Source organism: Centroberyx gerrardi, chromosome 16, assembly GCF_048128805.1.
Source record: "Centroberyx gerrardi isolate f3 chromosome 16, fCenGer3.hap1.cur.20231027, whole genome shotgun sequence".
NCBI lineage: Eukaryota > Metazoa > Chordata > Actinopteri > Beryciformes > Berycidae > Centroberyx > Centroberyx gerrardi.
The window spans coordinates 12797013-12822652 of NC_136012.1; the positions used below are offsets into that span (position 1 = coordinate 12797013).

Below are 25640 nucleotides of genomic sequence, written 5' to 3' on the forward strand. Positions count from 1 at the left end.
TCTTTTAGAGTGTTTGTCAGTCGTTAAGGTGTTTCCCGATCCGAAAGAGTCACTGCTGACTGAAGTGTTGGGTGCTGCAGTCCTTCCAAAAGTCCTTGCATTCTCCTCACATTTTCTAAAATGAACCAGCAAAAAAAGTTGGTGCACTGTTTATATCTCTCACGCTCACTCCCTCTCTCTCTCTCTCTCATCATCAACTCTCATCTCTCTTTCTCGACCCCTCTCATCTCCCCAAATCCCCCCTCCCCCTCTTTCCACGCCGGCCGCAAGCCGGCCCGCCGGACGCCGTCTGGTTTAATGGACGTAGTAGAGCCAGTAGACCACGTTGAAGAAGGAGAAGACGGTGGGGAAGATCATCCTGGACCACTTGTCGATAGAGTTCACGTCGGACAGGTCTGGGATGTTCACCTTGAGCTGGGAGGCCCGTCTCCGTAGGCGCGACTTCTTCTGGGCGTGGCGCTCCAAAGCGCTGTGGCCATAGTTCTGGCGGGCCATGGCTGCCCGGCGGTACTGCAGCGTCGAGCTGTCGTAGGCCAGCATGGTGTTGCGGGGGTCGCCGGGCGCGCCCAGGCCCCGGGACAGATCCCCGGCGCCCCCCATCTCGTTCTTCATCTCCAAGGTGCTGAACAGGATGTTGTCGTCGGGCGTCATCTGTGTGAGGGCGGAGAAAGAGGCGGGGCCGTGAGAAGAAATGACTGCCAGAGGGAGATCTTAGGAGGCTTCTAAGTGCAAAACATGTCTATCAAAAGCTTATTCATTAAGTATAGCTATAATAATCATGAAGTTATTCACTACAAATACTAATGAGGTGCTAGAATGAGTCAAAATTGTGTTAATTACAGGGTATAGTATGTAGAAATTTTAAAGCAATTTTAAAGCACTATATTACTACATTATTGATCATCTGTCAGTCAATATCTGGGTGATAATACAAGCACAAAACTATGAAATCACATTCCTGGAAGAGCACAAAGCACTCCACAAACTAATTCTCATGGAGAAATCTTCATTGTCATCTCAGAATTTCAACCAAAGTGTGGTTAAAATTCTGTCTATTCACAAGACAAACCAAGTAAATAAAGAGAAACCAAAGGAAAAAATGTGAGAGGATAAGGTTGAGAGAAATAGCAAGGACTTTGCAAAGATGGAGGAGAGGTTAAAGGTTCAGGGCAGGTCAGGAAAGACGTTGTGGGAAGTGAATTCGGATCAACATTTCTTCATCCATAGCCTGACTTGTGAGGAAAACAACTCTATGATCCTTTCCTATCCTGCTGAAAATAGAACTTGTGGTGTCTGTTGCTTTTGTGCAACTTACTCTGAAGCAAAGCCACTTAGTTGGCACTACTCATCAAACTGCAAATGATCTTTGTCTCTTGTCTGTTAGGCTGGGCAATATAACCCTACCATCTAATTTTCTTTCAATTGCTTCACTTATTCTTTAGAGAGTTATCAATTGCCTGTGAGATTCAGTCTGTCTCAAACCAATATTGTCTTCAGAGTAGCTTAAAGTTACAGTCATTTTTCTTCTCTAGCCATATTTGCCATTTCCCATCAATTTAAATGTATAACCTGACTTGTGATTAGGTTACAGACTGCAGAAATCAAACTGCTAAGCCATGTTTGTCAGGAAAATGCATGAAGAGCAAACCAAGAGAGGGAAAAAACACAATGGTGGGAGTGATGATCAAAGTTGCCTTAAAAATCTATAGAAATCAAAGAAATGCACAAAAAACTACAGCATTTTCCTCTGATCTGGGTTGATTCAGATTGATGACATTGTTAGTTTTGACTTTCAAAACCTCCAGTACCTTATTTCTTTGCTCGCCTAGTCCTAATGCGGCATCGTCCACAAAGATGGGATCCCACATCGAGTCATATGCGTCAATTTCCCTCTGTTTCATTCTGGCATACAGAGCATCATCTCTCTGAACTACATTTCCCACCAGCCACTGCAAGCATACAAAATCAGCACTGTTACTTAGGGGAAATCGCAGCTTGCCACACTCAGAAGGAAAGGGTGTTTTTTTTTTTGTTGCTGTTGCTGTTGCTCCTGCTAACTTTAGCAGCTGAATAAAATTTAAAGGGAAGGCTTTGGGACCACAGCCAGTGATTTGTCCAAGACGCCTTGCCCTTTGAGAGACACAGAAATAAGGAGATAAAGTATAAGCCAGTCATTCGTTGCTTCTGCATTCACTGTTTCAGATCCTAGTCTGATGAATAAAGTTGCGTTGTTTTTTTCATTGATACACAAGGCTAAACCAGTGAGACATGGAGAGCTAGAGCAGGAGTTAAGGGTGCTGGTAAAGGACATCAAGCATTGATCACAGCATCACATTGGCCTTGAGAGGAGAAGAAGTCATTGCCCCACAGCAACAAACACACACATTAACCAACAGCAACCAATAGTGTCAGAGAGGCGTCCCGCGTACCTTGTTGGGGTCGGGTCTCAGCTTCTCGTTATTGGCAGTGGCGGCTTTCTCAGCTGCCTTCTTCTGTCGCTGGGGCCCCCGGCCGAAGAAGATATAGTTGACAAAGGCATACTCCAGCAGGGCCAGGAACACAAACACAAAGCAGCCCATCAGGTACATGTCAATAGCCTTCACATAGGGGATCTTAGGGAGCGTCTCTCGCAAGTGGGTGTTGATGGTGGTCATGGTCAGCACCGTAGTGATCCCTGGAGATCAGTGGAGTTACAAGTTTAGAGAGAAACCATCTAAAACACATTATCACCATCATGCATACATTCACACAACAGGCTCATCTGTGTCACATGAACTTGAAGAGGAGGTCATATTTGATTTTTGTCATCGGAGACGGCCTTGCATCAAAAGACTGACATCAGGTGCTCATCTTCAAAGGGAATGAATGTGTATTTGATTGTGAATATAAGCGTTAGTAGATATGGCACATAATACAGTAGCCATTTAGCAAACAGACAGACCTGAAAGAATGTGAACCCATATGGACAAACAGATCCCTCGAAAACCACATGAGACTGCAACCCTGTGAGTGAGTGAGTGTGTGTGTGTGTGTGTGTGTGTGTGTGTGTGTGGGAACATGGATAATGGTGGGTTCTGGGTTTCTGTCCAATTACGTATCCAAATGGACAAGGAACAAACTGTAGGCTATATATAAAGCACAGCGTTACCACTCTAAACATCTGCTATTAGTCACAGCACGATTCACCTGCTTTTTTTGACATACACGCATTGTGTTTGAAACATTAGTCATCTGCATGCACAATCTGCATTTGGTCAGATTCACACGTATTATAAATAACTCAGCAGCCAGCAGCGTCACTGTAGCATGTAGCCCTGTCTCTCATTGGCCACACTCACTCAGCCACATTTGCCTGCTTCTCTGTTCAGGCCGCTGATAGCAAGCAGATCTTTAAAATCACAAAACTCTCCCGTTTACAAGCGCTGTTTGGGGCTCAGTGTCCGACGCTCATGTGCCCCGCTTCAGAAAACAAATGCTTTGTGACAAGAACGACACACAGAGAGCTCAAAGCCTTTTTTTTTTTTTTTTTTTTTCCTGACGTTCTGACCTGATCATTCCCAATTTTAGTACGAAGGGCATCTTTGTGGCCTCTCATTTTGGCATTGTGCTTTTGCATCAGTTTTACGTCACGGTAGTTAAATGGCATTGGTGTACAAATTTAATATTAAGGTGCATTTGAGCGACTGTCGGTGCCGTTCGCTTGCCCTGGTAGGCCGCGATTTAGCCGCGATCTGGCTCTGATAAGCCGGGATCTCCGTCCAATGAGAGGCACCGATAGACAGACAGGCAGAAAGAAAGACAGCACGCTTCAAGGTCGAGCTGTAGCGCTTTTCTCTCTTTGTATGAGTCATGCATATAGTCATCTCCGAACAACAGACATTTAGCCAGACAGCCTATCACAGAGCACTATCACGCACATGCTTACAGCTAATGAGAGAGAAAAGTAAATGCTGGGGAAGAGGTGGAGAGCCAATCCCCCTGTCAAAGCAGAGACCAGGCTCATGAGACACACTGTCAATAAATCATGTGGTGTTAACCACCGGGAGGTCCGCACCAAAACCGCTGATGCTGTCTTGACAGTATGTGGGATTTAGTAGCAGTCATAATGCTGTGATGGAGCAAAATGTAAAGCATCTCTCAGTCACACAATGCACAGGTAATGGCTCTTTTTTCTGATTTTTTATCAATCAGATTTCCATTATTTCCCAACTGATCAGCAGTGAGGAGGCGATCCTACCCAGGGCCACTCTGGCAGCCGAGGCATCGTAGTTGATCCAGAAGGAGACCCAGGAGAGGATGGTGATCAGGATGGAAGGCATGTAGGTCTGCAGGATGAAGTAACCAATGTTCCTCTTCAGCTTGAAGCTGAGGGACAGGCGGGGGTAGGAACCTGAAGGAGGTAGAGGGAGAGAGGAGATGGGATGGAAATAGATTTTCCTCAATGACGCCCACTCAAAGCTATATTTTCCTTGACACCAGAGAGCCTGCCATATCGGTCTCCAACACACAGGTGTCTTTTTGTGGATTTTAATGTTAAAAATAGGTGTTACGGTCTTTACTTACACGTCCCTTATGCTAAAAATCGGTGGTTCAGCCGCCACAGATGGAAATCTGTTCCATGTAAAAGTCAGATGAACAAAGGCAAAATGAAGACAGATGTTCTGCTGCGGTACCTGTGGAGAAGACCACGTTCTTGGAGATGAGTTTGTAGTCGACGATAGAGAACTGGGGCAGCTCTATCCTGTCCACCCCGGACACCGCTCCGTCTCCGCCTCGCCAGTAAAACTCAATATCATCTGTGGTGTAGCCATCTGCAGAGGGGGGAAGGAGGGGGAGAGCCTGGAGACTTAGAGAGCAAACATCACAAGACGAGACAGAGAACCACTACTATCATCCATTAATGGTATATAGGTAGCAGTAATGTTAAAAAAATGTTAAAATTGATAAAATGATGTATGATTGATGAGTCACATGACCACAGTCTACAGTTTAAACACCTGTCATCTATCGATTGTTGATGAGAAAACATGATGAAGGTTGGAGAAGTGTGTTATTTACTTCATTGTATTCTCATGCTACTGTACAGATACTTATAGATAAGTGATAATCCACAAGATTCTTGTTTTTCTTGATTTTGGCGACACCTTTGGTGATACTTGGTCATTGCTTTGGTGGTTTGCACTCAGTGCAGACTTCTATTTCTTCTACCTTCTTATATTTATTCCAAACAAACCACTGTTGCTGCCGCTGTAAACATAAATCACATCACTTCATGTGCAGCAGAGGATTTTTCCTGGGAAAGAGGGACTGCCTCATAGGTGTAAAGGACAGCAAATGTAAAAGCTTTCATGAATTGCCTACAAGTTCATTCACTATTGTATGGTATCAATCGGTGAAAAAGAGCAGCAAAACAGCCATTTATTTATATGAAAAAGTTGTGGATTATTACTAAATAAACATGAAGCTTTGAAGCTTTTCTGAAGGTTTTCAGTGTGTGGTGCAATACTTGAATCCACACTAGTACTGTATAAGTGTGCTGTAATGGATCAAGAAAAAAGAAACAACTCCAAAGCGTACAATAGACAAGAATAATATGGAGAACAACATATTCTGCAGTTGCTGTCTGTATGTGCAACACATCCAACGTTATGGCCGAAGTGACACAGGCACGTATCCACTTTCTTTCTTTCTATGTATCAGTTTGGAAGCGTGTTGAGATTAGACAAGCGCGTGCCATTTTAAAGGTGCATGAGAACACTGTGAGCAGCGGAGGTTTTGAGCCGGATGCATCCGGTCGGTGCACATGGATGGAACCCGCAGCAGCCAGGGGGACGCTTCTGTCGCCGAGCGTCTGTCTCTGTCATGTACAGCATCACAGGCAAACAGCGAGCAGGCATCTCCCCGCTCCGAGTTCTACTTTGTCTGCCTCGTACTCATAATAAGAGGCAGCGACCTATTTAGATGCGATGAATAATTAAACTCCGAGGCTTTGATTTCTAAAAAATTAAGACATAATTCCTCCTTCCTCTGGCGCCGACATCCAGGTGAAGGTGGAACTGGTGGAGGTGGTGGTGGGTTATCACTGGTTGGGCAGGTGCCTAACTTCATCTAACAAGGCTTCCGTCTCTGATGTGGGTTTACGGATGTATGTTTTGCATAATTAAACTGTTGTATTTCTAGCCGGGATGGAATAAAATGGCGTGGAGGGAGATCAGTTCAACTCAAATCGCACAGTAAAAGGAGCTACTGATAATGTGGCGAATGAGAGCATTGAAAATGTACATCAGCAAATACAGTAGCTCCCGCTCCACAGCAGCTACTGTCTGCATTATCATCCCAGGCTTGTGCAACCCGGCATCACCCCAATTAGCCAGCCACAGTCCACCATGCTGCCGTTTTGATGTGCAGCTCAGTTCAGTTCTGATCAGCCGCGAAGGGCCGGGATCAGGAAGGGGGGGGGGGTAGTATGTGTGAGTGGGGGGTGGGGTGGCGGATGGAGGGGAGGAAGGAAGGAAGGACGGAAGGAAGGAAGGAAGGAAGGAAGGAAGGAAGGGAGGAAGAGGGAGGGCTTCATGGCCTCTACGTTGCTGGTCACTCAGTTTGCATCAAGTCCATTAGTTCTGGGCCATTGTCTCTGTCTCAAACGCTGTACATTTTTTGGACAGAAGTCTGTCAACCTATTACATCACCGCACTCATCCGGGGACGTGGCTGTTATGTGAGTCCCAAGAGAGAGATGAAGTGAGAGAAAGATGGAGAGAGAGAGAGAGAGAGAGAAAGAGAGAGAGAGAGTACAGCAGGCATACTTGCAGATGTGGACATACGTGGGTGTGTATTTGCATGTGTATGTATGCATTAGGTCTGTGTGGTGGGGTGGGGTAGAAATCAATTATTGCTCAGTGAGACCATTGGCCTGAGCCGCAGTAGTGAGCTGCTGATGTATGCTGGGATCTCGGGTTTTAAGACTTGTGTCTGTTAAAAATGCATCAAGTTTATCAAGGGAAGTGAGAGTTCTCTGGGCTCATTAGTCTGAATAAAATAGCATGCGCTGGCATGAAGCGATTCCAACGTTAAAACCGTCGCCAGTTAATCCATATGAGAGCAGATACTGCCTGGTGATCAAAACTGGAGCCTGTGTGTGTGATTGTGTGTGTGCGTGTGTGTGCGTGTGTGTGTGTGAGTGAGTGTGCATTTTGTGTGTGCCCGTGTATATGCCTGAGAGAGGAGAGGAGAAAAAAAAAAAAGAGTATGAGTGATGGAGAGAGAGATAAAAAGGCTGGGAGAAAAAAGAGAGGAGGGAGAGAGGATGAGACAGTGCAAAGAAAGGAGATGAGAGAGGGATACTGAAAGAGAGAGAGAGACAGAAAGAGAGAGAGACAGAGAGAGAGAGAGAGAGAGAGAGAGAGAGAGAGAGAGAGAGAGAGAGATGGTAAGCACAATGGGAGAGGACCAAAGAGAGGCTGTTCTGACCCACACTGTTTTTGTGCTGCTTAACGCTGCTGGCAACAGTGTGATCAAACCCAGGAAGACTGAGCCCTACACCACATCCCAGCCCCATAATCCATGTCTCCGGGGAACCAGATAAAACACGGAGAGGACCTCGTCTTTCTCTCTCATGTTTTTCCACTCTCCCTCCCTCTCCCTCTCTCTCCCTCTCTCTCTCTCTCTCTAGCCGACTCAAGAACGCCGCATTACGTACAATTACGCACTCCACGCAAAATAAGCTCATTGTGCTGTATAACCAGGGAGGCAGTTTTGAGAGGATTCTGCTCGCTACATCTACTATCAACACACTCCTGAAACGCTGGACCTAATCAAGCTCCTCAACGCCTTGGGAAGCTACTGGAATTTGAGTTGAATTAATTAGGGTGGATGTTATCAGTCACCGAGCCATTAGTGATGTTCCTCTTTTTGATGCGTATCTCTCGATTTCTCATCAGCCTTTCTCAGCATTTTACATGCAATCTTATCGAGTTCTACCTTGCCGCCACTGGGCGGACTGTGTCAAACCCAGCTCCAGATTTCAGAGCGGCGTACGTGGGATCTATTTAATTCTACATCTACATGTGGGCGTGTGAGCTCATGGTGGGGGAGAGAGCTGGTTGTCAGGGACGACGGTACTTACAGCTTTCGATCTCCAGGGTGCAGTTTTGCTCATCTAGAGGGTAGCGGCGCAGGTCCATCATGCAGGCTGCCGTTGTGGTGATCCTACACACAGAGTGGGAGGGAAAAATATGGGATTCACCACAGACCCAGCTGAGCAAAACTCAGCAAAGCAGTCCGTCTCATTTGACCTTCATTACTGAGCATGATATACACATCAAAGCAGGATGATGACAAATCCATTGTGGCTCAGGAGGAGTGCCTGGCGTCAAGCCATTCTGCAGAAAACACCAGGTTTAAAATGTAAAAGGAAAATCAATCCACACTCATTTTAAGACCAAAATAAACTCATAATCAAATGTTGCTTGCCAAATCTGAAAATATCACTATTAAAAGTTTATTGTAGTAATTTTCATAAAGACTAGGTTTTAAAAGTTTGATAGGCCAATAGGAGTGCGACATTGTTTTCCTGGCAGAGGGGAAAAGTGAATATTTGGATTTGAGGACACTGAAAGAAACCAAGACAGCACCTCTCGTCATCCCCTGCACCTCATTCAAAATACTTGTTCCTTTTCTTCATCCTTTCCAAACACTCATGTCACCCCCCCCAACTCTGCACCCTCCACCGGGTCCCAGTTACTGCATGCAACCCCGGCGCTGGCCTACAAAGCGATTAAAAAAAACACCCACCTACCCTCAGGCCACAGTTCAGCCTGCAGCCCAGTCTGAGCCCCGTCCTCTGCAGCTAATCAAGCTATTGGTTTACCAGGTCAAAAGTCTTTCATCTCTTTGCCCCCCATGGTGGTGATAGTAGACACCCCCGCCCCATCCCCCACCACCCACACACACACACACACACACACACACACACACACACACACACACACACACACACACACACACACACACACCCCACAACGCCATGCCCAAAGATGCCCAAAGTTCCTCCTCCATCCGAACCAGACTGTTTCTTAGTGTAATTCAGGTTTGCAACATATTAAAAACCCCATGAAATGGCATCTTAACCAATGGAATATGAGTCAGGGAGAGAAAGGCAGTTTTATTTGATGGGAGGGGTGCGGAGGGGCGGATTGTTCAAAAATCTGATGGTTTTATTAGTTAGAAATGTATATTCATGCCTACTAGTGCATCATGAGCTCACCATGAAAGTAAAATACTGTGTTTTTTCCGGGAAGTAAAAGTAATGGGGGTTCATTTCATGGGGACTTTAAGGCTTTATTATTTACCATTACTATTTGTTTTTTCTATTGTACCATATGCAGATAACACAAGAACAGGGTTTAACTTCTGTCCACAGAATCCTGTAAGAAAGAGTCCTTGCGTGTAAGCCACCCATATCCAGCGGGTTCACTCAGAGCGACATAGTTCCTGCTGCACACACGACAAGTTGGCCAGAGCCGAGACGGCCTGGCACCCGTGCCAAACCCCCAAGGCGCTCTAAGAGAGGCTGGACACACAACTGATGAATGTGACGACAGCCACTAAATCTACCGTCCTAGTCTTGTAAGGAAAACCCACAAACACACACACACAGACACACACAGACACACACACACGCTGATTGATATAAAACATGATAGCATCATGCAACCATTAACAATAATGGCAGCCTGTGGGAGAATTCCCTGTATAGGTTGAAGTATCAGTCGTGACCTTGGATTTCTCTTGTCGTAGCTGGTTAATATCAATTCATTTAGTGGGCTTTAGCGGTCCATTCATGCATGACAGTGAAAATGATCTGTCAATACCCAGACCTGGACAAAGTAATAGTGAATAGTGTAAATAATAAAAACACAAGCAGGCCTTCATTTTATCTTGCAAGTGTTTTTTTTATCCTGTTTAACTGCCAGACTAGAAAAATGAACTTTGAGCCGCACAAATATTAGAAACTGTTTCCAAATTTTGCCCAGGCTGATCAATAAGAATCAACTATGGCTGGGTTGCCATGGGGCAGATTAATAGCAGTAAACCTAAATCACAATATCTTTCGTCTCATAGCTTCGCCATAAGTACAAACTAATCTTGAAGAGTGCTTTGTCTTTAATAATTAAGAGCACAAGTTAATTTGAAATCCTTCCACATAAGACTTGCAGCTCCCCTGGGCCCAGCCTGGCAAGTTTGGGATTTCATTTTTTGAGACGTAGAGACACACAATCTCTCTCTCTCTCTCTCTCTCTCTCCCTCTCTCTCTCTCCCCCTCTCTCTCTCTCCTTTTTCTTGCTCTCTGGGCTCTTACGTAAGAGCCAGTTAGCAGGGCCACGGTGCACTGGGGGATTAACACAGGAGTCTTACTGCTGTCCTAGTTTACCCCTCCGTGGCCACAACTTACTGGGATGTTGTGCTGTCCAGCCAGCCAGTCAGTCAGTCACTCACCATCACTACCATCACCACCACTAAATCATCACAGTGGCAGAGGAAGCACAGGGGAAAAGCGGAAATGAGGCCAAAATGGCAGGGGTAAAAATAACAGCCTATTTATAGCCCACCTACATCATCAGCAGAAGTCTCGAAGCTTTTTTGTCTGAGGAGAGACGGCGCATCACTGATCGAGAGCTGCTTTTGCATCGCGTTTGCATGTCCGAAACGCAGCCCACAGTGGAAACTAATGCAGATTAATAAACAGCAAATGGCCAAGGAAGGAGGAGAGACAGATGAAGTCCTCCCTGGCAGAGTTCCCTCCCTCTCCTCCTCCTCTCCGTTGCAGGGAGAGTGTGTTGTGGACCGTTGCAGCAGCGATCACGAACCATAGGCTTGTTTGCTCTTCATCAACATCAGGCCGGTCCCTCTCTCATCACAACCTGCCGGAGGAGAGGCCACGTTCCACCAGATCACGCAGATTCAAACACGCTACGCTTGCTCTGTGTCGGAGCTAATAGGACATGGAGGGCTAAAAAAGGCTGTTTTGTTTTTTCCCCCTGCATGTTCCCTCACAGTTCAGCCCGGGCTGTGTGTGGACCCCCTAAGGCAGCCTGTGCACCTTTTTTTTTTTTTTTTTTTCTCCAAATGACCTTGTTTACGGACGTAACACAACCACCATGAATTCTCAGACAGAATCTCATTTCGAGGGAGCGCTACAGTAGAGACCTGACAAAAATACAAATGCAGAGGAAGAAATCCAATTGTTGCAAGCCGGTCTCAAACCTGTGTCGGCTTTAATTGAACTGACACACACGGCAAAATGATTAAGAAATAATTTCACACAATTGCGAACCATATATCTCAGTATACCGTGTGAAGTCGTGAATTGCATGTTGTGTACGGAAGTTGGAAAAGAAATTAAGATGGAGAAGCTACCTCCATTTTGGATAGAGAGCCCATGTTGAGCTGAGGAAACATGGCACGCCTGATCGGTTCTCCCTGCCCAGGCACTGTTGCCAAATCTGAAAATAAAATGTCTGCATTGGCTCTACAAGGGGGGGTCATATGTGTGCGAGCGCCTTAGCCAAAACATGCCAAATAATAGCAGTGGCTTCTCCATTTCAAATTACAGCCAACATGTCAACGCTCTCACCCGAACACACATACAGTCACGTCGGGTAACGCAAACATCGCCCTGCCTGTTCATCGATTTGAGACACAGATAGATAACTTTGAAGGCTACGCTAAGCCTGTATTGGCGGTATTGACAGAAAAAAAAGGGTTATTCAAATCCCTCTCTTCCTCCACTCAGCAGCTTTCTCCTCCTGGCCATGCGATGTCATCTATTGAGCTGTGGAGTGGAGCACTCCTCGCCCTGACAAAGGAGGACGTCAGTCTCCATAGCACAAGGATGTGTCCTCGCACAAAAGGAGTTACAATATTCAGAGAGATAGAGGGAGAGAGGGAGAGAGAGAGAGAGAGAGAGGGAGGGGGAGAGAGAGAACGGAGGAAGGAAGGAGAATTCTAGCAATTTCTCCATTTTGAATGAAGTCTGACCTTCAGCCAGCATATGGATGTCTCTCTCTTTCTCTCTCTCTCTCTCTCTCTCTTTCCCATTCTCTTTCTTTCTCAATCTCTCTCTGAATTTTGAGCAATATGTATCAGGAGTCCTGAGTATGCTGTGGACGTTTTTGGGTCTTTTCTCTTCCCTGATAAAATAAAAGGCTAAGTGGAGGCTGTGTATTCTGAAATATGTTTTTAGTGTGTGTGTGTGTGTGTGTGTGTGTGTGTGTATATGTATGCGTCTCCTCGCTGCCTGGGCGGTATTCGTGTTATTGGCTGAGCCTTTTCAGGGGCTGGGTAATTAGATCAGACTGCTTCTCCCTGAGAGTCAAACTGAGCTCTAAAGTGACAGTTGGGAGCGCTGTTGTAATTTTCTGCTCCTCCTGGTAATTGAAGACCAGGATTTGGCAGGATTGGGATGCACTATATCCAGGGAATAGGGAGTAAACAACACCCCCACCCCTCCTCCTCCTCCTCCGCATGCACCCCAAAAATAACACCCGCCTACTCACACACACCCACACTTACACACACACACAGATACAGACACACAGACAGAGCCACAGATCACACACACACACACACACACACACACAGGTCTAACACTGCTCTCCGAATTTAGCAAATACCTCTTTGTGCAAACTAAACAACATTGTAATCTATTGGTGTTCCCCAGGTACGATGTTAGTTAATTTCAGTTAGTTCAGCACAAATCCATATTCACCTTTGGGGCCAATAGTAGCAGGAAGTATGTTTGCTTTTCCCCCTCATTATGCAAGGATTATGCGAGGCAACATGATATAATATCTTATAGCATAAAATCTGAAAGGAATATGATTTTTATATGTAACCTTAACACTAGAAAGGCCACTGTTTCTTTGACGTCATGACTTGAAGGAGGTAAATATGATTAGAGCTAGTATTTCCTTGTGTAATTATGAAGATCTAACACACTGTACGGAAAGTCACGGAGGGCATTTTGAAAGCTGAGATATTTCAAAGCTAAAATTCGAAACAGCTGTCAACTGACAGCGGCTTGGCCTTTCTGTTGTTGAAAGAGCTTCACAGTGGTCTACACTAATTAAAGTTAAAACTGCATTTATCACACCGCATTTTATGTACAAGAGGAAATGCGCGCTACTTGAGAATGAGCAGTAAACACAGACACACACTCTGACAGGATGCAGGGAGTGTGTTCGGTGTGTCTTGCTTTTCTTCCCTGGCCTGTTTTCCTATTGAAGACTGTGCAGCTCCGCTCAGTTAGCCATCTTCTCCCATCCGCTGAGCCCTGCTGTTGCAACCAGCCGGCCCGTCTCTACAGGTATGTGTCAGTGTGCTCTGAGCACACAGGCATCTGGCCAGGCTGACTCTGACAGCAGCTTGTGTCTGGACTTACTAGCATCAAATAAAACCTGGACCAAACCCACAAACCAAATAATAGAGGAGCCGGGAGGCACCAGCACTGACAAGGACAAGGTATCTGAGGTAACAACCACATCTCTCTGCTGCACGCACACCCTCAAATTTACAACAGCCCGCTCCTCTCCTCCATTCTTTTTCCGTTATTATGCAAAAACATGTGTTGGGCTTACATAATTGCGTCAGAGCGTTGTAAATTACATTTATTGATTTCTGTAACAAAATATAGCGATGAAATATCTGGTGCAGTGCAGATACTTAAATTTTTTAAGCAGTCTTCGCACAAGAGGGGCATCTCAGCCGAGAGAGAGAGAATGAATGAATGCTGCAATGTTAACGTCTTGAATTAGCAACAATAATCTCATCTTTTAAATGAAGGACACTAATCTGAGATCATTTGCAAAAGCGTCACACACATATGGAGAGCAGCCTACAGATCAGAGGAGGCAGCAGGCAGCAGCGGCCAGCAGCAGCACCAAAATGATGGACGGAATATGCTAGCCTGTGCAATCAAATACGCAGCAGCAATACAAATACAGATTCTGTGTTTGTATTGAACTGCTACATTATTGATTATGATTTATCAATTATGGATGACGATCTTCTCAGAGGCATCAGAGACCAACACCACAAAGAGATGTTTTCTAGATGGGTAGAACCAGCCTGCACAATCAGATACATTTCCTCTGTTTGTACCGCTCTGCTCCATTATTGAGTACAACCAATCAATTATTGATATTGATAATCATCAGGGGCTGAAAGGCTAAAAAGCGTGGAACTCCTGCAACACAGATGTTAAATTTGCCACGCTTCATGCTGACCCAAAATGGATGAGGATGAGAACAATGAAGGGCCACATTTGTTCGGACTTTAAATGAAAGGTCATTAAAACGGCTTAATCAAATACAATGCATCAGATATAACCACATTATTACATTATGGATCGAGATCAATCCACTGGTGTTAATACCCATGAGACGCTGGGAAGGGCGGCTGTAAATGGCTTACCTGAGTCCATAAAGTACTGTTCCATCAGGGTGGAGACGGATCATTCTGTTCTTCACTGTGACGCCGTGAACGAAGGACTTCTTGTCATTGAGAAAGTAGGTGTCTGGGACCCACAGCTGGTCCGCCACTCGATTATCCAGAGTCAGATTGAGGGCAATCTCAGAGTAGGACAGACGCTTGTCCCGCCATGCTTGCTGGAAGTACATAGTCAGAGTGTAGTCCTGGAGGACAGACAGAAGGACGGGGGAAGTCAATTTAGTGAATCCAGACGTGTGCGAGGCTTCAAAGCCAACCGCACACTGAGAATCAATAATGCACAACTTCATCTGATCCTCATAACCCCACATAGCCAGAAAACCCAGAGTTTCTAACAAAATCCACTGACTGTGTCTTTCAGGTGGTACCGTAAAGCGTGTAATTGCAGAATGTGTTTTCGTTTAAATTTCGCCAGCCTTCTCAACTGTGAAACATATGCGGCGCCCGGTCGAACAACCGCCACGCACATTATGTCCTCCTGCGCTGACATGTGAATCTGACCAGAGCTCCACAGATGTGTCGCAGCATGTTGTATAGGCTATGCATAGTTAGAAGGTCAGCCAAAAGGTTGTCGGTGGTCCGAAAGGCCATGGCCTATACTAGGGGCCATGGTGGCCGGGGTAGGGGGGTTAATATTCAGCTATCCTCACTTAATTTTGAGACCATAACCAGAGGGAAACTTTCTCAGCTGGCTGACTATTGTCTCATGCTAAAAATATCTGCTTCCACTCGAATGAAGCCACTTTCTGCTTTATAGGGACAATACTCCCTCTACTACAAAAGCCCAGCAGACCGCTCCAGCTGGGGCTCCCTCTGCCTCTGCCTCTGCCTCGCTCTCTCGCTCTCTTTTTCTAATTCAACCATTAAGTAATAAATAACCACAACTATTTTGTTTCCAGAGTTTAGACGTATAAGAAAGTTTCCCAGGTTTAACCTCAGCAAGCAAGCTGTCGTCTCCGTACAAATCCATGCATCTATATAGTGTGTACCTACACATGCTTACACTGACAGATTTACCAATATACTGTACCTACTCTCTCTCTCTCTCTCTCTCTCTGCTTCTCACTCTAAAAAAAAAAAAAGACATACACCCACACACCCACAGTAAAACACAGCACTGCGGTTGGATCTGTTCTGTTACAGTGTATTGCAGTACGATCGATGAGTGGGAAAACAAATTATAATATACAGCCCATGAAACGAGGCCCTTGAGCTTTACTCATGACAGCAATCATCATTACTTATCATTGTGTTTCTATTTTTCCGAGCCAGTTCCCACCTCTTTTTCATCGCATATTGGCGTGGCATTGCAAAACAATTGCCACTTCACTCCTAAACTCCTTTTCATTCATTGCACACAGTGTGCGTAACCAAAACGTTGCATAGAAAGGGCATCTAAAAATACACGAGCTCCTGCCATGTTGATTTTTTTTTTTGTTTCGGGAGCGAAAAGTCAAGTGAGGACAACTACTTCCTTATCCTGTTTTACAAGAGTTCCCATTGAACCTCTCTCTCTCGCTCACTCGCCCTCTGTCTCATTATCAGGGTGTCGATCGGATATCTCTATCACCCTTGGGAGTTTCAGCTGGTGCCGTGAGGCTGAGTATATATCACCCACTATGGCAGCATCTACTGTAATGCATCCCTGTGTTAAGTAGCCTCCTATCTCATTCAGCCATCCCAGGCCCATATAGATAAAGGAATTTAGAAACATGAAATGCTAGAACTGGCTGAGAGAATAATGTTGTGAGCAGGAGCGAACCCTCATTCTGACTAAATTAGAAAATGGAAACAAACGATATCAACTTGAACCCCGTGGCAACAGTCTGAGCAACATGATCGGTTTGAGGCAGAAATGATTTATTTCGTCAATATGGCGGCACGGACTTTACAGCAACAATCTCCCTGTCTTTATTTTTCTCTCCTGAGCGGCAATTTGCTCTTCACTGTTGTTTCAGATAAGCTGAGTGAAACATCCTTTGACGTTTCGCCGGATATGGTAACAAGGTCATGAATGTGTAGGGTGTGTGAGCGTGTCTGGCTGTTTTCATGTGTCTGCTGTCTGCAAACAGTCATGTGTACGCACACATTTTTGGCCCAGCGTGAAAAAACAGGCACTTTGTGGGAGGTAGGGTGTTTTTTCCATAGATTATTGATGTTTGTATTCATAGCTTTAAAATTGTATATTACATAAAAGGGGTGCACAAATGATTTTGTTTGGAGTATTAGTTATTGAATAAAAAACTACACTTTGATGTGATGTGGGTCTCTTGTAAAAATTAGCCCGGGTTCAAGGTGTCACATTTATGTGTGTGTGTGTGTGTGTGTGTGTGTGTGTGTGTGCAGTGCCTAGGTGTGTATGTTTGGGGGTTTAAGAGTATAGAGACGCACAGCAACAGCACAGGGAACACCTGGGCCTGGAAGTTGCCTCCTGGCTGTGCTGTAAAATGGCAGCGTAATTACGGCCTCACAGATGGTGCTGTTTACCTCCGTTCTGACATCACTTGAGCTCAGAGAGGGACACAAAATACCGCTGCCTTCCATCTCTCTCAATACCGTCCAAGGCCGCAGACTTATTTACAAGAAATCAAAATCGCAACATTGACTACTGCCATTTCCAAATTACAAGACACTGCATTGTTTTGTTTTTTTTTTACAATGGGGAAAGGTGTTTGGAGTGATGCTGGTGCTGTGGAGAAACCTTGGACAGCAAATCAGTGTTGCATGTTGGAGAAAATCTTAAATTATATTCAGACCGAGCAAATCCTAAGTATGAGCATCTAATTTTTGGCCCATTTTTTCCAACTGTTGAAAAGGAAATTATGTAGAAAATGGTTTATCTGAATATTCATATTCAGCAAAAAAAAAAAAAAAAAACCACTAAATGTTTCTTTTTTAATTCTCTCTCTACTAACACAATGCGACCCCCCACCCCCCTCCCCAAAAAATCACATAGAAATTCAATCAATCGGTGTGTTTCTTCACACACTCCATCAGTATTACATCACCGTGGAAAGCAGACTAATGTAGGTTGAGGAGTTTCGCTTTATTTAATATTTTCTCCCCCGGACTAAAAATAATTTCTGAGTAATAATCAAGTCATTTAATGTGTTGTTATCCGTGGAGACCAACGCTGTGTCTCCTCCTCCACACACACAGTCACACAAAAGACGGACTGTAGTGAGGAAAAGAGAGAGAAAGAGAGGCAGGTAAAGAGGACAATGCAGCATGCAGTGTCCAAAATGCTACATGTAACTGGGAGACTTAACATCCAGTGCTGGAGTGCCAGTCTACAACACGACCTTCAGTCCCCTTGTCACAAGTACTCCTCAGAAGCACCATTAACATCACACAGACAGCCCACTGAGCATCAGTGAGGGAGACATCTTGTAGAAAGCACCAACATTAAAAAAAACGCATGACAGCACTGAATATATAAATGGGATGAAGATACAAACAAGGCCTGGCTAACTAAAAAAACATCAAGGCTGGTTGCACAGTGACAGGCCCGCTACAGATATCTTTCTGGGCTAACAAACCCCCATTAAGAATCTGACAGAATGACAAGAAGTACATTTGTGTTTCCCTGAGAAATCTGACAGGCTATGGTTGTTACAAGACCTCTATTACAACCACATCAGCTGTCACAACCAACATGGGAGGGAGCTGCCAATAGACGAGGATATACTGTACTTAACGCAATGGACACTGCTTGTTATATACAGCTGGATGTTTTAAATAAAAGTTGCATTAATGCGTAAATAAACGTAATTATATGCTGATAATGAAACTGGCTCACTGGTGCATGAATGTGTATTAGCCTTTCATGTTGTACAGCTAAGAATACTAATGCTGTTACTTCCAATAGCAGTACAACATATCATATACTGATAAATGGTGAAGCATGTAGACTAGCCATTAACAACTCAGATCAGATGCTGGTATGAAGATGTGTGCCTCTCCCTGTCCTCTCAGCTGCATTACAGCCTATAGGACTGGATAGACGTCCACCATATTGCTAATGCTTTCATCTGTCATGTCCTGTCACAGAGCGCCCGTCCAGAAGCAGGGTGGTAGAATCTGCTGATAATAACGAAGATGATTGGAGCCCGTGTGCCTCGTCTATCAACAGACCCGAGTCTCTTATGAGAGGATCCTCCAGTCACATGTGAAATGTAAAAAAGCATCTACAGCATGTGGCTACGAGGAGACGACTTGGCGTCCGGGGCAATAAGGAGCGAGTCTGGCTTGTAGACGCCGCAGCCGCTTGTCCCTTTGCTTCCCCTTTGTCAGCTGAAGGAGACGCCAAGGCACATCAACTGGTCAAGCTGCATCTACTCATTTGTTGTGCTTACAGTGGCTGGTTAACACGCCTCAAATTAAATATTAGGGGTCAAGGGGGAGTTAGTGCATTCTGAATGAGTTGCTGGCCATACACATCCTGGGGGATGTGACAACATGGACGCTGTTATGACTCCCTTACCAATGGGTCATTTTTCAGCTACTTAGTTTCAATATAGAAAGTGCCTGACAGAGCCATTAGGGGAGTCATCACCACATTAAAGGCTTTTAATGGAGCTGGATAACTTACTCCCTGTTTTAAGACACATAGCTTTTTTGTTCCCTGCACTGGACATAATGGAGGAATATTACCACCAATTTGAACTTGGCATAGCATCACTCTTGCAGTTTCCATAGGGACTACGCCGGGCTAATTGTTCAGAATTAAAGCAAATGATAAAGCAGCCGACTAAAAAAAGACTTTCTCATTATTTTAAATTTGATGGATGAATAAACTGATGCTTTAGGAATTTTAATAAAAAATATATTCGCATCAGAAATGTATTTCACAAAACTGCTATGTAATTTACACATTAAAAAAGCAAATAAATTATGATATGCCAGCAAAAACACGCGACTTAACGACACATGCATTTGCTCTAACAATGGAGTCTAACCCACCATCTAACCATTTAAAAAATTACACAAACTGACTAAAATAAAACCAGGAATTTAAAACCTTGTTTGACTTTTAGATATAGTCGTGTTTTTTAAAGCTCATCTCGGCCTGATGTTGCTTAATCTACAGAGGCATGCAACTCCACACATTAATTATAATATGTGGAAAAAAATACTACTGTTTATGTTAGGAGTATCTTCAACTGGAAGCCATCCAGCTTGTTTAAATTGAAGGTGCCCAGTATGCGTGGACACATGGAGCATATCTAATCACATTGTTCTGGGAAACCTGCAGTCGTGTCTTGAGCTTTAGGGGAAGCCCAGGCAGAGCAAGCAAAATCAAAGTGCCACTGGATTAACAAAGAGACAAAAGGTCTCTTAACTCTAAATGGGTTAAGAGACTAAACATGGTGACTATATCTGTATAAAAAAATAAGCTTTGTTGCAGTTTTGAATAATATTTCCACAGCAACCTCCTCTAAAGATACAGACTGATGCTTAGACACACAAAGATAAGTGACAGGATTAGAATTATATAACATTTCAAACACTATACTTAGAAACATTCATGAAAATAACTAGTAACATAAGCCCTGCATGGTGAAAGGCAAAATATAAAAAAAAAAAAAAAAAAAAAAAATCAAATTTGGGGTTTCTTGTCTGGGGAACTTCAAAGACAGAACAACCTTCACCTGGGTTATAAATGTTAAAAAACCTTGAAATGAAAAAGTCCCTAGAAAAAGGGCCTGATTTGCTTTCCTTGACTTCCCTAGATCCACCAAAAAAAAGGCTGTGTTGTCATAGCAACAATGAGTAAAAATAACATGAGCTTATTTTCCACAAGCTGAAAATAAAATGGAACAGGATCGGTTTGGACAAACAAGATCAAAATGGTTGCTAATTCACAGACACAAGATACTGCATTTACACATGGACCTAATGTAAGGCCCGGGCGTTCCCTCTGGTCATCAGCTCCCATTATCTGATGGCCAGATCCCTTACTCATGTAAAGAAATGAATGCTTGTCAGGATAATGATCGTAATAAAGGGAGCGTTCACGCCCCACTAATTCCTCCGTCCCAGAAGCCACCACAGCTGGTTTGTTTAAATCTTTTAATTCACAGCCAGCTAATTAACATTCACAGAAGAGTATTATAGTACAGGCAGTGCCTCTTAACAACCACCAACCTCAGGTATTTTACATGTAATTAACGAGCAGAATGAAGAAAGGACGAGGAGCGAAAATACTCATTTGCCTCCCTCCTTATTCCAGTCTCAATATCCACTTTGCATGCATCCCTATACTCCACATATGCATAGTATGCTGAAGATGTTGTGATGCAGTATCATTGCATCCCTGAGACAACAGACCCAACTTCTATTTAATCAGCTGCACTGGCTGTGTGCAGAATAGTTCTTAATGCACCGTAACGTGGGTTCGGTTCCTGGATCTGTGATTTCAGCAAAAACAAACAGCATTATGCAAATGGAACTTCAACTACTAAGTGAGAGAAATGAGTGATGGATCAAGACTTGGGGGAAAAGATGGCAGCATTGAACAGAGAGAAAGAGAGGGGGGGACTCTTGGCCATGATATCATATCTGTGCCATATTTTGCTCTGACCCCAGTGAGTCAACACAGCCCACCCAGCCTGGATGTGTGGTCGCACCTCGAACTCAGAGGAGACTTTCCCTCTCAAAATAGCACATTTATAATGTCATGCAGGCAAGACTGCAACCATGGTGCTGGCTGACCTGCAGATTTTTATTGCCCAACAACATGACTGACCTTTGTGCCTCTACAGGCCATCTTTGGTGAGCGGGCGAGGGGCGGCCTTGTGAATCGCACAAGAACGCACACTGGCATTATGAACACACACAAAAAAGAAAAACGACTGGCACACACATGTGCATCGCCCTCAAACATGCGTACATTACATAGACACCGAAAAGCACAAACTGGCCTCCACAAAACCGATCGCTTCCAGACAACACATACTACCCCAACCAACATTGCACCCTCCATATCAGCACAAACCCCATATAGAAGAAAAATGCCACAACGGCTTCAATCAGGCCTGACTAAAACACAGAGTTCTTTCTACACCAGAGGCATTTTTATCTTTAATTAGAGGGGCAAGCAGCTGTCTACAACCCAAACCCACTCACCGCTATGATGGCAGGCCGGCCCACAAACACTGATGCCAAATTCAACCTTCATTTGCTGCCATCTTTAGAAGTAGTGGGTATGGATTTGGTGTGTGCGCTCATAAGGGTAGAGAAGATATGGTAGTGGTATTGAAGATGGGAAAGCAATAACATTTGTTGTGGACCTTTGTTTTTAATCAGGTATTTGGCGTCTGCAATAACTTTCCCTTGGCTGTCTCAACTGAGAACACCAGAATGTAGAAGTGAAATTCATACAGGTTAACTCCACCTCTTTCCCGCTCTATTCTCCTCTCCCCTCACCAGTTTTCTGCTTGCTTCCCTCTGCCTCCTGCATTCCCTCCCAGTGCTTTAATCTTAAAAGAGCCTGGCCCTGATGAGGAAGATCAAAGCAGCCCTGCCCTGAGCGTAGGTCAGCAACCCCATCCTCGTGGTCACGCTGCACGGTGATATTATTGATTTTTGTAACATCAATCTCGTCAGCTGCTGTTATCCTTTATTGTACCAAAGAGAGCTGGACATGAAGAAAGGAGGAGGAGGAGGAGGATGAGGAGGAGGAGGCGAGAGAGAGAGATCTCCAAGAGATTCCGACCTGGTGTTTTTAAAGTTATGTAACTCGCAGGGAGGATTTCACTAGGTAACAACAGTGTGTGGGACACGAATACACCGATGTCTTGGAGGTTTTCACTTTCTGAACGTCTGAACGTGTCCGCGGTGTCAGAGGGACGCCTATATGCAGATCTGGCGAGGGAGAGTTTTCCGAGTAACGAGCGAGATGAACGCTCTTATAGCTACAGGGAGTTGCGTGACGTCAGTCGCCATTCACTGTTTGTGCACAGCTTTGTGTTTTGTTACGCACACGGCTGTACGAAGCAGTGTTTTTTTCCAGATGAATGCTTGCATAGATTCATAGTTCTTAAGTAAGATAACCCTTTGGAGCAAGATAGAGGTGGATTACATGGCTGCTGAGCCCAGAGTCGCAGCCAGGAATCCAGTCAAAGCGGTGGGAGGGAGGGAAGGATGGAAGGAAGAGAGAGGCAAAAGCGAGCGAAGGGGGTTTCTATTTCAAATCTCCCTGGACCCCCAAGGCTCTTCTCTTCCGTTCAGGCTGCATCCTCAACCAAAACAAATCTTTTTCTATCAAAGGATCAGCCTTGACCATTCAGTGCATTTTCTCATCACATAGGCGGTTGTGCAGCTGTTCAAACTCATTCAACATGCTTTCAAATGACCATCAGACACCCCAAAATTCAATGACTGCCACATCAAAACCTAATAGGCACAATTTAAAAACAACAACAACAACAACAACAACAACAAAAACAAACAACAACAATAAACAAAGCCATGGTTCTTTAAAGAATATGTTCTGGAAATGTCAAATCAAAAATGACTTAATAAAAAAAAACAAAAAAACACATCTTCTATTCCTACTGCAACTACACTGTGCATGTCGTTATATAACATCTCTATTATCTTGCTCCATGGAGAGGCCGCTTTGTGATGATCTCTCCTCACACTCTGAATTCACTGAACAAGATCGTCCTCAATATATATTTTTTTTCAATGCACACAAAAGCCACGAGCAAAATAGACCGAGAATCCCTGTGACAGTTCAATTGAAATGCCGTGAATTGTCTCTGGATTGCGGTAGGCCTGTCTGTCAAACCGATCAATAGGTGGTGCTCTTGCATGGGGTGAACTTTTCCCCTGTCCTCCCCAAGTCGCACATGACGTTCGGGTTGTGCAGTGGAGCTCGCTCAGAATATCCCAGTGGTTTTTGTTGTAATGCTGTGTGACCAGACATTTATTATTAACAAATTATTTACGTCATCTGACAAGAGGGGGAGATCGTTTGCGTAGACGATGATGTGCTCGGCCGCAGAATTGGGCAACACCGTACCTTTCCCTCAAAAAAAGAGCGCAAATCACATGTATGCCAATTTGAGGGGAGAAGGGATGATTTTTTTTTTTTTACCCATTTCGTAGGTAACTGCACGGAGGGGGAGAAGGGGGGGGGGGGGGGGGGGGGGGGGGGCATGTCAACAAAATTACAGCACCGACGCTTGACAACATGAAGCAGTCAGGAGTGCACAGCTCTCCGTGCGCGCAAGGCTGTGCGTCCAAGTGCGCCAGTGAGCGTGTGTTTTGAATTCAAATGCAGCAACACACCAGAGCTGCAAATGCGGGGCTGAGAGACGGATGGCGATGATGGGTTTGAAAATGGATTACCCCAAGCCTTCAAAAAATGTACGAGTAAAAATCAACTGTCTGTTCACACAAATACCCCGAAAACGAGTCGGGTATACAGCCGGGCTCCGACACTGACCCGTTATAGCTCCTACTTCAGAGGAATTCCAGCCACGCCATGCATAATTGGCACCATTAAAGCGGGATAATAATTATGAAGATGCACCTACCATATTGACTTCAGAGACCATGTCTATGCTGGCTATGTCTATATTCATTCCCACTGCCACCGGCGCACCTGTGAAGGAAAAGAGGCATTAATATAAGAGATATGAATAATTCTTTCATCATGTAAATTTAACAATTTCGTGACGCGCGCACAGACTACTTGGCTCTGCTCCCCTCCACCTATCCAGGAGTAGCCGACTTGGGCATTCCGTTTCTGTATTAGCCTAGGCATAATCTTGATTTTTTGGAACAAGATGGTCTTATATGCTGTTAATTCTCCTTTTTTATTGAAATAATGAAACATCTATGAGCGGAATCGATCAGGTTAAAGCCACATCAGATACACAATAACATCTCCTCATCAAATGAAATATGAAGAATATATCTTGTAGGCTAATTGACAAGGCCTATTTGGCTGTGAAGGATTGGTTATGTAAATTAAGCCAGATTTTGCGATTCATTAAACATGTATCGCACGTCATACAACGGCTTGAAAAAACATGACATTCCGTTTCAATTTGCTTATTACCTCCGAAATCTGGCCTCAACCGAATGTCGTATCCTTTCATCAGTCTGTCCACTGTGTCTTTTACCAGAGGCATATTGCTCGGATCTTTGATGCTGGGGGAAAAGAAGGTGGTGTAATGCAAAATACCTTATTAATACTACACGCCAGGCACGCTGAACAGGCTACATCACATGCAACACCGAGGATAAAAAGCGAAGCCCTTACCTTTGAGCGTAGACAAAAGTCACTAGTAAGGAAAAGGTCAAAATCCCAAAGTGATTTTTCCTGATCCTCCCCATCGCAACAGTTTTGAGGTGGTTTCGGGATGCGAGTGAGGAGAGCGCACATCCAACTTACTCCAGACAGTGCAGAGAAGCCAATGAGGAGCGCATGCGTGCATCTACCACAAGATCAAAGAGTGGAGTCTGATGATGGAGGATGAGCAGTTTCCATTGCAGAGAAAAAAATTAAAGGGACAAGTGGATGTGCGTAATGAAGAAAAAAACATCTACACCAGGAGGGAAATGAACAACAATGAAATTACTTTTAGCTTTAGTTTATTCTTAAGTTCATTACATGGCAGATAAGTTTGTCTATATAATGACAAGGTCAAACCATAGGATGCACTGTAGAATTAAAACGCTCTAATTGCCACACATTTTAAAAGTCAAGAGCAGTTGATTGTTCAGTTTTTATGTTTCATTTAAAGTAATAACATAATTTCATGGTAATCCTTTACAGCTAGACAGAGGGTATGCAAACACGTGTGACAAATAATCATGCGCCATACATACAAAAATAGAAAATAAATGTAATGTCATAAAAACCCATGGGTATAATCCCATTCTTCCGTGCAATGTTTTCAGAGGCCTGCGGTACAACTCAAATGTAATGGCGTCAGAGCGCCAGAGCTGAGAGGTGGGATGAAAAACACAATCCCACAATTCATTTTCTCAGGTTGAGTACATTTTTGAAGCCGCAAGGAGGGATGCAAGCCTCCTCTAAATTGCCTTTGATCTTGTTGTAGTGGGAGCTGTGCTTCTGTAGAGGGCAGGCTTCTGAAAGCATTGGTTCACTGTTGC

The 25640-nt window shown here is 44.4% G+C and overlaps 1 protein-coding gene across 3 annotated transcripts; it reads right to left on the minus strand.

Moving 5' to 3' along the window:
- Window positions 1–294: 294 nt before the first annotated feature.
- Window positions 295–24857, minus strand: gabrb2a (gamma-aminobutyric acid type A receptor subunit beta2a). Of its 3 annotated transcripts, none has more exons than XM_071916934.1 (10): window positions 24784–24857; window positions 24580–24671; window positions 24053–24120; window positions 14472–14692; window positions 8125–8207; window positions 4674–4811; window positions 4238–4390; window positions 2430–2674; window positions 1809–1949; window positions 295–651 (listed from the first exon to the last, which is right to left on the minus strand). In XM_071916934.1, the coding sequence occupies exons 1-10, from the start codon at window positions 24855–24857 to the stop codon at window positions 295–297; spliced, it is 1572 nt and encodes a 523-aa protein (XP_071773035.1). The 3 variants fall into 3 exon arrangements, with proteins under 3 accessions (XP_071773035.1, XP_071773034.1, XP_071773036.1); XM_071916933.1 differs by having other exon boundaries at window positions 1800–1949; XM_071916935.1 differs by lacking the exon at window positions 1809–1949.
- Between the last annotated feature and the right edge of the window lie 783 nt (window positions 24858–25640).

What these genes read in the sequence shown, in the direction of transcription:
- gabrb2a (XM_071916933.1), bottom strand. Translation starts at nt 24,857, where the DNA reads ATGGGGAGGATCAGGAAAAATCACTTTGGGATTTTGACCTTTTCCTTA. An exon ending in ACAGTACTTTATGGACTCAG is followed by an intron (nt 8,208 to 14,471) that starts GTAAGCCATTTA and finishes CTCTGTGTGTAG; the next exon opens with GATCACCACAACGGCAGCCT. An exon ending in GGCTGCCAGAGTGGCCCTGG is followed by an intron (nt 2,675 to 4,237) that starts GTAGGATCGCCT and finishes ACTGATCTCCAG; the next exon opens with GGATCACTACGGTGCTGACC.